The following is a 12,824-nucleotide window of genomic DNA, read 5'->3' on the forward strand; positions in this document are numbered from 1 at the left end:
GCCGGGAGTGACGGGGGAACGAGCCGGTAAATGCAATCGAGCCAAAACCTCGATCACCTCGGCCGAAGCCGGGAGTGACGGGGGAACGAGCCAGTAAATGCAATCGAGCCAAAACCTCGATCACTTCGGCCGAAGCCAGAAGTGACGGGGGAACGAGCCGGTAAATGCAATCGAGCCAAAACCTCGATCACTTCGGCCGAAGCCAGAAGTGACGGGGGAACGAGCCGAAAGATGCAATCGAGCCAAAACCTTGATCACTTCGGCCGAAGCCAGGAGTGACGGGGGAACGAGCCGGTAAATGCAATCGAGCCAAAACCTCGATCACTTCGGCCGAAGCCAGAAGTGACGGGGGAACGAGCCGAAAGATGCAATCGAGCCAAAACCTTGATCACTTCGGCCGAAGCCAGGAGTGACGGGGGAACGAGCCGGTAAATGCAATCGAGCCAAAACCTCGATCACATCGGCCAAAGCCGGGAGTGACGGGGGAACGAGCCGGTAAATGCAATCGAGCCAAAACCTCGATCACATCGGCCAAAGCCGGGAGTGACGGGGGAACGAGCCGGTAAATGCAATCGAGCCAAAACCTCGATCACATCGGCCGAAGCCAGGAGTGACGGGGGAACGAGCCGATAAATGCAATCGAGCCAAAACCTCGATTACTTCGGCCGAAGCCAGGAGTGACGGGGGAACGAGCCGGTAAATGCAGTCGAGCCAAAACCTCGATTCCCTCGGCCGAAGCCAGGAGTGACGGGGGAACGAGCCGGTAAATGCAATCAAGCCAAAACCTCGATCAACTCGGCTAATTAAAACCGAGGGCGACGGGGGAACGAGCCGATATGCCTAGATATTTACAACGGCAGTCAGAACGTAAACTCGATCACCTCGGCTAACTAAGACCGAGAGTGACGAGGGAACCACGACTTGCCCTCGGCTAATTAAGACCGAGCTTAAGAATGTATAAGTACCGTTGAGACGCAAATCTGACACCTCGGCGAATTAAGACCGAGCGTGAACGAGGACGCAATCAATAATGGTCTATAGATACGAACGCTGTCGCGCCGTAACCCCGATTCCCTCGGCCAAGGCCGGGAAGCAGCTGGGCCACAACGACCGATACGCTAACATGTTTACAGCGGCGGTTGGGACACGCTCCTTGACAGAATGCCAATCGACGTATCTTCTTCAACACGCTCCTTGGTATCTACTTGCCAAACGGTCCACTCTCAACCCCTGGTCTCGCCAACGTCTCTCTCTTTTCCACATCGGATGTCCATTACACATCCATGTGGAGGGGGGATAGGGTACGGCCTAAGCAGAACCAAGCCGAGGTAGAAGAAGCCGGGGCAGAAGAATTTTTGGAAATTACTTGCGCAGAATATACGCTCAACATACATCGGAGCCCATACCACGGCATAGACTACGCTGGGGGCAAATTGATGGGGCATATTCTGCACCGCTGACCAAGTCAACATATTGAGCAAGGTCAAAGATATCCACAAGCAAGTCAACGACTTAGACAGCCTTACCGACGCACTCTGTCGGCCTGTCTCTTGGGTCCCGGCCGGGGCAACTAGCCAGCCGGGGCACACATCCGCGAACTCATATCCAAGACCCCTCGGCGGCGAGTCAACAGGGCCCGCCGGCCTACCATGGGTCCCTCGGCCGAGGGTAGATCAGTCTTTCCACCTGCTAGCCACTTGGCCACTTGGCCACTACGTGACAAAAGGTGAAAGTCTATAAATACTCCTCAACTCTCATTGAGGAAAGGATCGAATTTAATCCACAATTTAACCTAAGAATCACTATTCATCTGGTAATATCTTCCTTATCTCTCTACAATACGTACTTTGCCAAGTAACAACAACTTACCTCTCTAAGTTACTGACTTGAGCGTCGGAGTGAGTTCGCTCGGCCCAAAGCCGAGCCCTCAGTTTGTTCATCGTTTCAGGAGACCGCAAGGAGGATTCAACTAAAGACGTCATTTTACAAGCACGTGTGGTAACATATAACTGCTCTGGAATTACACCCGGAACAGATAAAAATTATGTATCTTGATTAGTACAAATGAAACCTAACGAAGCAAAATTTAACTAGGAAAAATTGACTGTACTATTTACACTTAAAGGCAATCTACCAAATGTAATTATTATAATGACTTAGGTGTAAGGAATACGGTCCTTCCCGAGGGACAAAAAAAAAATTCGTTAACTAAATAGTTAGTTTTTTTTAAAAAAATAAATCTCTAATGACAATTTAGCCCTACATATAATCAGTTTCTGGCTCCGCCCCTACTTGTGACGGATATGACTGTCTTAAGAAAAATCAACTGAAAAATTAAAAGTTTTTTTTTGCATTTTCTTGAAAATAGGCGCGCTAGTGCTTACCTCGATATAAATCGATGCATGCATGCATATTCAGGCACACAAGTACATACATGATTTATCGATCCATTAGCAATTAAATCTACTGGTAAAAGGTTATTGTTCTAACTTAACTAGAAGTCTCGAGTAGTCGAGTTCATTAATATTATCAACAATTTAAAATAATATGTCAACAATTTTTAGCAATTGGAAAAATATGCTCTAATCCATACATTCAAGGATAGTGATAGGGCGTCACCGGGTGACGCCCAAATTGGGTGTCACCCTCTCACAACAATTCTTTATTGAAGGGGTCCCCACTCACCCCATGTGAGAGGGTGGCGCCCAAATTGGGTGTCACCCGGTGGCGCCCTTTCATTTTCCTACATTCAATCGAGTCATCAGCATTCTAACACATCATTCCACCATCTTGGTTCCAAAATAAAACTATCCAAATTGGTCCCAAATTTGCACAAATCCTCCAATAACCATCATACGACTACTACACACATAAATGAGAGATATATGGAGTGTGCTAGAATGAATCATATATACATTCTCCTCCTACATACTTCACTATGATAATTCCTGAGCATACTGTTAAAATATATTGTCTATATATTCAGTTTATTCTGTAAATATTATCCTCCCCAATTTGTAGAAACTAATTAGGTAATTAGAGATATGTTCCCATGTAATTTAGGAAGAAATATCTCTTAACATCTTTGTATTTATATGCACGTTGATCATCAATGAAAACCCAAGCATTACATCTTTCATGGTATCAGGTTTCTCTCTTAAAATCGATATCGCTTCCGCTATTTTCTAAGTCCTCACGACATTTAATTTTTTAATCCAATCTTTGTCTTTTTCAATTCACCGTGACCATTCCAGCAACTTCAAAAACAGGCAACTCTTCTCCTCTGCCATCGGTTTTTGCCGTCAGTAACATCAAAAATCATGTCTCCGTCACTCTCGATATGGACAATGACCAATATCGTTTGTGGGTTGCTCTCTTTACCAATTATGCTAAGGCCAATCGTGTCTTGCATCATATCATCGATCCAAAGAAAAAGGCTCCTAAACCTACGACCGATGAGGACAAAGAGTTATGGGACACTATTGATGCGACGGTTCTACAATGGATCTATGCAACAATATTAACGGATTTATTGCACACGGTGGTTGAAGATGACTCCACCGCCATGGAGTGTTGGAATCGCATTCGCGATCTTTTTCAAGACAATCAACACTCGAGAGCGGTGACTCTCGAGCAAGAATTTTCTCACACGGTGATGGCAGATTTCGCATCTGTCTCTGCGTATTGTCAACGTCTTAAGAACCTTGCTGATCAACTTAAGAACGTTGGCTCTCCCGTCTCCGACACCCGTTTAGTGCTTCAATTAGTGTCGGGACTGACAAACGCATATCACAGTGTGGGCACCATAATTCGGCAAGCTTCACCATTACCACCTTTCTCTCAGGCTCGGTCGATGTTGACATTGGAGGAAGCAGGGATCGCAAAACAGGCTGCAACGGGGGCTTCGTCTTCGGCCATGTATGCAAATGATTCTGATGTGTCGCCAACAGCGTCGATTCTTGGCCGTCCTCCATCGCAGGGGAAGTCCAACAAGCACAAGAAGAAAGGTAAAGGTGGGAAAGGAAAACAGGGTGATAATGGTCAGTCAAATCAACCTTCGGTTCCTGCTACGGCGATGTCATATCCATGGCAAGCAGCGGCATACGGTGGTGGCTATGGCGGTTTTGGTGGTTGGCCTTGGGGACCCTCTCCTTGGGCCTGCCCTCCTTGCCCCTACCCGACTGCTCCTTGAACTCGACCTCAGGCTCCATGGAGTCGCCCTCCGGCTGGTGTTCGCCCTCCCACTGCTCGCCCTCAAGCATACACAGCTGAATCGCCCCCGTCGCAAACGGATATTAAACAGGCTATGTATACTCTTGGGCTCTCTCCTCCTGATCCGTGGTATATGGATACTGGAGCCACTTCTCACATGACGTCGACACAGGTAATCTCTCGTCTTTTACTAATTCGAGCATTTCTAATTCGATTCTTGTCGGAAATGACCAATCAATTCCAATTATTGGTACCGGTACAACCAGTTTACCCAAACCACATCCACCCCTATCCCTTCGAAATATTCTTTATGCACCCAAAATTGTCAAAAATTTAGTCTCAGTTAGAAAGTTTACGACTGACAACTCTTGTGACAGTTGAGTTTGACCCTTTTGGATTTTGTGTGAAGGATTACAAGACGGGGACACCGCTAATGAGATGTGAGAGTCAGGGGGCGCTCTATCCTATAACACCCACGAATTTAGTCCAACATCCTGCCGCCTTTGCAGCTCTCGAGTCCACAATATGGCATGATCGTCTTGGACATCCTGGCGATGTTATTTTTAATTCTCTTAGACTCAAAAATTTGATTAATTGTAATTCTAGTAATAAAAAGACAATTTGTCATTCTTGTTCTATTGGTAAACATATTAAGCAACCATTTGTTCCGTCAATTACAAGAACTTTTATGCCTTTTGATATAATTCATAGCGATTTATGGACGTCGCCCGTCTCAAGTTCCGTAGGTCATCGTTATTATTTAGTGCTTCTTGATGATTTCACAAATTATTTATGGACTTTTCCATTAGCTAAAAAGTCCCAAGTATTTGATGTTTTCGTTAAATTTCACAATTTTGTCAAGACTCAATTTGAAAGAAGTATAAAGACGATCCAATGTGACAATGGAAAAGAGTTCGATAATACTCCATTTACCGAATTCTGTGCATCTAATGGATTAACTTTCCGTTTCTCGTGTCTTCATACGTCTCTACAAAACGGTAAGGTTGAGAGAAAAATTAGATCCATCAATAACATAAATCGAACCTTACTTCTTCATGCATCCATTCCCGCTAGTTTTTGGCATCACTCTCTTGCTATGACGACCTATTTGCTTAATATTTTACCAAATAAACAATTGAGTCTATTAACCCCTGTTCATTTACTGTATCACAAAATACCTTCTTATTCTCATATTAGAGTATTTGGATGTCTTTGTTATCCCCTAATTCCATCGACCCAAATTAACAAGCTTCGTGGCTCGTTCCTTACCATGTGTGTTCCTAGGCTTTCCGGACCAACATCGAGGTTATAAATGTTTTGACCGTCAAACTAATAGAATTATCATAAGTCGTCACATTCGTTTTGATGAAAGTATTTTTCCCTTTTCTAAAACCAACTCCCCTGACCCAAAGTCTTATGATTTTCTTAGTAATGATGTCTCCCCCTATATCCTTGATTACCTTACCAGGCAGCCTAACACACCACTCATACCACCGTCCCAACCCGCATCTGCTTCCTCCACCGTGTCTTCTACACCTACCAACGAACCAGTGTCTCACACACCTCCATCAGATTCCCCTGTTTCGAACACCACAAATACAGCCAACCCACCTCGCACCATTCCAGTTGGCACCAAGGCTGTTACTAAAGGTGACCATGGCATACGCAAACCGAAAACTATAGTTAGCCTTCATACATCCGTAGCCATATCACCCCTGCCCAAAAGTCCGTTAATAGCCCTCCGTGACCTTAATTGGAAATTGGCAATGGATGACGAGTTTAATGCTTTAATTAGTAATAAAACTTGGGATCTTGTTCCACGTCCTACTCATGGGAATATAATACGGTCTATGTGGATTTTTCGACATAAGGTAAAATCTGATGGTTCTTTTGAAAGGCACAATGCTCGCCTTGTAGGTGACGGGAAAACGCAGTAAGCAGGAATTGATTGTGGTGAGACTTTTAGTCCGGTTGTCAAACCGACCACTATTCGAACGGTATTGTCTATTGCCTTAGCTCATGGGTGGTCTATTAGACAGCTGGATGTCAAAAATGCTTTTCTACATGGGGAACTAAAGGAGACCGTATACATGCATCAGCCAATCGGGTATCGCGACAAACGTTTTCCGGATCACGTGTGTTTGCTTCGGAAATCGCTCTACGGGCTTAAGCAAGCACCACGAGCATGGTATAATCGATTTGCTACGTTTGTGCATCAACTCGGCTTTGTGCATAGTAAGTGTGATAATTCTCTTTTTATTTACCGTGACAGGAAGGGTAATTCGGCTTTCATCTTATTATATGTTGATGATATATTGTTAACCGCTTCTTCGGAGTTACTTCGTCGGGAAATCATGTCTAACCTTGGACGTGAGTTTGCTATGAAGGACCTAGGTCCTATTAGCTATTTTTTGGGCATTGGAGTTACTCGATATGATACGGGAATTTTTTTATCTCAACATAAATATGCAGCAGATATTTTGGAACGGGCTGGTATGTCAAATTGTAAGGCTTCCTCGACTCCGGTAGACACTAAACCAAAACTGAGTTCCACGGTTAGTCCTCTTTTTAGTGATCCTACTCTTTATCGTAGTTTGGCAGGCGCTTTGCAATATCTTACATTTACACGTCCGGATATTTCTTATGCGGTTCAACAAGTTTGCTTGTTCATGCATAATCCTATGGAAATTCACATGAATGCCCTCAAGAGGATTTTACGTTATATACAAGGCACTTTGAAACATGGCTTATGGTTAACTAAATCATCACCTACTACTCTTACTACTTATACCGATGCCGATTGGGCGGGCTGTCCCGACACTCGTCTACAAGTGGTTATTGTGTTTTTTTAGGGGACAATTTAGTTTCATGGGCCTCGAAACGGCAACCTACTATCTCACGTTCAAGCGCCGAGGCCGAGTATCGTGGAGTAGCGAATGTCGTGTCAGAATCTTGTTGGTTGCGAAATTTACTTCTTGAGCTCCATCACCCATTGCGTAAAGCAACCATTGTTTATTGTGACAATGTCAGCGCTATCTACTTAGCTAGCAATCCCGTACAGCACCAACGAACTAAACACATTGAAATCGACATCCATTTTGTTCGTGAAAAAGTATCAAGAGGCGACGTACGGGTTCATCATGTTCCTACTCGGTCTCAAATAGCCGATATTTTTACGAAGGGACTCCCTTCGGTTCTGTTTACAGATTTTCGTTCTAGTCTCAGCGTACGACTTCCTCCCGGTTCGACTAAGGGGGAGTGTTAGAATATATTGTCAATATATTCAGTTTATTCTGTAAATATTATCCTCCCTAATTTGTAGAAACTAATTAGGTAATTAGAGATATGTTCCCATGTAATTTAGGAAGAAATATCTATTAACATCTTTGTATTTATATGCACGTTTATCATCAATGAAAACCCAAGCATTACATCTTTCACATACGATTCCGAGTTCCAATTCCTTATAGTTGAGTACACCCTTATTCAGTCATTTCAATGGTTATCATATCATGACACAACAACTTCTTGACGATGCTAAACAATGCTCTACACCTAAACAATGCTCTACGACTATATATAGTCGCATATACTCTAAAGCATGTATCCCGAGCTCTGATTGATCGATTTGACGATGCCTCAACTTCATTGATCTTTTTAAGTAGTCGCACACTCACACCATACGACGGTTTCATGGTATACATTTTGTTACGCGAATGTTTTATACTAATGTTAAACAATAAATAGGTTATTCAAGAATCATATACCTCTCTCTAAAAAAACTCTCTCTAAAAAAAACCCTAGCCTCCATCATATTATACAGGGGGCTCCTATCGATCATCAATCGATCGATGGTAAGCCCCAAAATTGTTTCAAATTTCAATCAATAGTATGCATATCTATCTTTTATTCAATAAAAGTCTCCCTTTTGGTGAGAATCGTTTTTCCGTCCCTTATTTCGGGGTTTTCCCATTTATTCATGGGGTTAGTTTCATCAGTGTTCCGGGTGTAATTCCAGAGCAGTTATTTGTCACCACCCGTGCTTGTAGAATGATGCCCTTGGTTGAATCCTCCTTGCGGTCTCCTGAAACGATGAACAAACTGAGGGCTCGGCTTTGGGCCGAGCGAACTCACTCCGACGCTCAAGTCAGTAACTTAGAGAGGTAAGTGGTTGTTACTTAGCAAAGCGCGTATTGTAGAGAGATAAGGAAGATATTACCAGATGAATAGTGATTCTTAGGTTAATTGTGGATCCTTTCCTCAATGATAGTTGAGGAGTATTTATAGACTTTCACCTTTTGTCACGTAGTGGCCAAGTGGCCAAGTGGCTAGTAGGTGGAAAGACTGAGCTACCCTCGGCCGAGGGACCCATGGCAGGCCGTCGGGCCCTGTTGGCTCGCCGCCGAGGGGTCTTGGATATGAGTTCGCGGATGTGTGCCCCGACGGACAAGGTGTCCTAGCCGAGGCACAAGAGGCAGGCCGACAGGCTGCGTCGGTTAGGCTGTTCCAGCCGTTGACTTGCTGTGGATATCTTTGACCTTGCTCAATATGTTGACTTGGTCAAAAGGTGCAGAATATGCCCCATCAATTTGCCCCCAGCGTAGTCTATGCCGTGGTATGGGCTCCGATGTACGTTGAGCGTATATTCTGCGTAACTCAAAATTTTCTGCCCCGACTTCTTCTACCTCGGCGTGGCTCAGCTTAGGCCGCTCTGCTTAGGCCGTACCATATCCCCCCTCCACATGGTTGTGCAATGGACATCCGATGTGGAAAAGGCAATGACGCTGGCTGAGACCAGGGTTTAGAGTGCCGGCTTGTTTCTGATTGCCCCCTGGCCGGTGCTTTTTGGCTTGGTTGATCATGTGGCCGGCGGAAAACAGATACTTATGAATTTGGCGAGGAAGATGAACAGGCAGAGAGATATGAAGGGGCGTGTTGAAGACGCGTGGTCACTGTTGCATTGATTGACATTCGACTGTTGCAACGATTGACATTCCGTGGCTGCATGTCTGACACGTGTCTAATCGCTGGTTGGCTGACGTTTCATGGGCTGTGCCCTGATTGGTCCCTCTTCATGGGCTTTCCTCTATAAATAGGGTACTTAGTCCCTGAAATTGGCCACCAATTTCATTTCCTCAAAAATTTCCTTCTTTCTAGCCCTTGTGACGAAACCTCTCTCTAGCTTTCTTAATTATTACTCCGGCGTGGCGAGTTTTCTTCAAGGTAAACAAATAAATTCTCTTTTTAACTCGTAAGTTTTGTTGTAACATGTCTTCTGCTGGTGCTGGACCTAGTGAGCCTGCGCCGGGGGGTTCCCCGCCGCGTCTTGACGAGGAGGAGATACTAAACGCCGTCCCGATAAGGTTTGGGGGCCCTAGGTCTCCGTCTCCTGAAGTCGATCCAAAAGCTCCGGAGGGTGGGGAGGATGATGACTGTGAGGGAGGGATTCCTTCTGGTGTGGAGAGACCGCCTATCCTAGGCCACGGCGAGGCGTGCGAGACTGGTCCTGACCGTGCCTGGACCAATAAATTCGCCAGTTGTTCTGGTGGAACTCTTTTCGAGGGTCATTTCTACTTCGGTGAGGGGTACAAAATTGTTATCCCTGGGAAGGGTCAGGCGGTCTATTGCCCTCCTCCGGGGCATATCGGCGTATATATCAGGCATCTGGAGTATGGCCTCCGGTTTCCTTTGAATAAATACGTCGCGGCCATCGTCAAAGCTATGAACGTTGTCGTGGCTCAGTTGCATCCGTTGGCTGTTAGGACGATAGTTGGCTTCATGTGGCTCTGTCTTTTCGAGGGGGAGGTACCTACCGTTAATTTATTCCGCCGGCTTCATCATCTTCGGGCATCGATCCCCGGTAAGGTGGGGTGGTACAGCGTGCAGATGGAGCCGGGCGTCCTCTCCGTTGATAAGATTTCCTCTTGCAAGGACTGGAAGGGGCGGTGGGTGTATGTCAAAGTGCCGGATGACTATCCGTTGCCCCGGTCCTTCCAGCACCAAGTCAACTTACGGTGCGAGAGTAAAAGGGAGCGTGAAAAATGGGTCTCCCAGAGCAAGCACAAGATGGATGCTAGCAAGGTTGCCCTTAGTCTTTGACGAGGAGCGGGCGCGCGCTGCGGCTATTTGATCTTTGAGAAGGGATGGGTGCCCCGACTTCATTATTCTGCGGGATGAGCTGCTTTGCCGCGTCGGCCTCATAACGGCCCTCAACCAGGGTGAGTAGGGTCGGTGTGAGGCCCATCTTTGCCTATTACGCTCCTATTTTTAGAGCTTTGTTTTACTTCTTTTACGTAACTCTTGTCCGGTTTCTTGCGGACCGGTTTGGCCAAGATCTTTCGAGGAGACTTTGAAGAAGTTGGGGCTTGATAGGACGGAACGTCGTTGAGCAAGACCCTCGGCCGACACGCGTGATCGTAGGTTGGCTTCCAACGAACTTATGGACAAGCGGTGAAGGCGCTGGATCGGGCGGCTCAAGCACGGGTTCTCGGGGGTGTGCGAAGAAGAGAACATCAAAGGCAAGGTCAGTGCGCGGCGTTGTCGATCCCAGCTCCTCTTCAACCCCAACGGTCCAGAAGGAGCGTGTGGAGGTCATCGATGTCTCCGAGGGGATGGTGACCATTGCGAAGGGCCCTCCTTCTCCCAAGAAGAGGAAAGAGCCATTGCCGGCTTCCGCCGCTGCCGGGGAAAAGGCTGGTTCACCCGGTCCTCCAACTAAGAGGGTCCAGACTGGTACGGACCTAACTTGTGGTTCAGACTTAGCTGGTTCATTGTGCATTCCGGATGAGACTCTACGATGTGTCGATGAATGTTGACGTGGATGCGTTGTGTAAATTTTTGTAGATCCGCCGTCGGTAGCCGCCGTTCTTCCGAGCGCGAGATAGAGAAGCGACTGAGGGGGCGGATGATAGGAATGTCACTGTTGACTCCGTACTCCAGAAGGTTCCCCCCGCCGAGCTTGTGGCAGAGGGTGCAAAAATATCCAAGAGGCTGACGAAGTGGACTCAACTGGCCGGCTCCTACATTATGGAGCAAGAAGAGGCCATGGCCCAGGTTAGGCCACTGATCCAACGGCTCAAGCTTGACCTCTCCACTGCAAAGGGAGAAGCCGGGAAGGCTAAGCTGGATCTCCTTGCTGCCAAGAAGCGTGTGGAGGAAGCTGAGAAGCTGCTAGGGGCCGAGAGGGCCAAAGTTGAGGATCTTGATGCCGCCACTTTGCCAAGATGATGGAGGAGCGAGACGGTATAAGGGCGCTTATGACGCCGTGGTTGCCAAGAGGGAAGAGTGGAAGGATGCGTTTCCATAACAGGCGGAGGCGCTCGGGGACACGCAGCTACCCTTGCTCAAAAGGAGAAGGATATTGAAATGCTTCAAGATGATCTCCTCCCTAAAATATGCGCCCAATTCCGGGACCAGGCCGAGGAGGCGACCAGGGAGGCAATCAAAAGCTCGTCCCCGAGGGCTCCTTCCCGTGGGATAAATTCGACCAGCCTTCCGGACGGATGAGATGGCGATCTTTGCGGAGAAGGCGGAGGCGGCGAAGGCGGCTCAGATAGCCGAGGCCAAGGCGGCCTATGATGCAAAGGTGAAGGAGGCCGAGAGGCTAAAGACACTTGAAAACGTCGAGCCTTCTTCGAGCCGGCCACCGAAGATCTGCTTTGCTGCGATGGAGGGCAAAGAAACGGGCATAGGGAGACGGGCGGTCGTCACGGACTCACCCGGCATCTCGGATAGCTTTAGCTGTTCGGGGGCTAACTATTGAGCCTTTCCTCCCTTCCATTTTTGGCGCTTCACATGATATGTTTGTAATCTTTTGCTTTTCTTTCCCTTGTTTTGTTGTAAAACTCTTGGTAGGTTGTGTTTAGGCTTATCCCTATGGGGACGGCCGTCGTCTGCATTCTCCTTGTTTGTAATCTGTTGTCATTAATCAAAGTTCGCTTGTTTTGCCTCTGGCTTGGCCGAGGTCTTTTCTTGCCTTCTTGCGATATTAACTGAGCGCTTTTTCATTTTTACCTTCGGCTCACCGAAGGCGGCTAGAATGCGCATCGATTGTGTTTAACGTCTTTTTTTTTTTTTTGAACATGTCGGCAGTATCGACCGTTGTGTCCCCTGCCTGGCCTTCGATTGGCCGAGGTGACTAGGGGTTACTGGCGCGACAACAGACGTTAGCGTATCGATCGTTGTGTCCCTGCCAGGCCTTCGGTTGGCCGAGGCGACTAGGGGTTACGACGCGACAGCGTAAGTTGGCGTATCGATCGTTGTGTCCCCTGCCAGGCCTTCGGTTGGCCGAGGCGACTAGGGGTTACGACGCGACAGCGCAAGTTGGCGTATCGATCGTTGTGTCCCCTGCCAGGCCTTCGGTTGACCGAGGCGACTAGGGGTTACGACGCGACAGCGCAAGTTGGCGTATCGATCGTTGTGTCCCCTGCCAGGCCTTCGGTTGACCGAGGCGACTAGGGGTTCTGACGCGACAAAGCATTCTTGGGGTGACTGCCTGGCTTGGGCCGGGGCGTCTGCCTTGATATGACCGCGGAGGGGGTTAACACTTTGATGGAAAAATTGGGTGATTCTTCATTAGATATAAACATGCGTTGGGGTGTCAACAATTGTTT

General features: G+C 47.2%; 1 protein-coding gene across 1 annotated transcript; it reads left to right on the plus strand.

Moving 5' to 3' along the window:
* Window positions 1–3,340: 3,340 nt before the first annotated feature.
* LOC141600588 (uncharacterized) lies at window positions 3,341–4,192 on the plus strand. Its single transcript, XM_074420828.1, has one exon. The coding sequence runs from the start codon at window positions 3,341–3,343 to the stop codon at window positions 4,190–4,192; it is 852 nt and encodes a 283-aa protein (XP_074276929.1).
* Window positions 4,193–12,824: the final 8,632 nt, after the last annotated feature.

Source organism: Silene latifolia, chromosome 9 (assembly GCF_048544455.1).
Source record: "Silene latifolia isolate original U9 population chromosome 9, ASM4854445v1, whole genome shotgun sequence".
NCBI classification, from domain to species: domain Eukaryota; kingdom Viridiplantae; phylum Streptophyta; class Magnoliopsida; order Caryophyllales; family Caryophyllaceae; genus Silene; species Silene latifolia.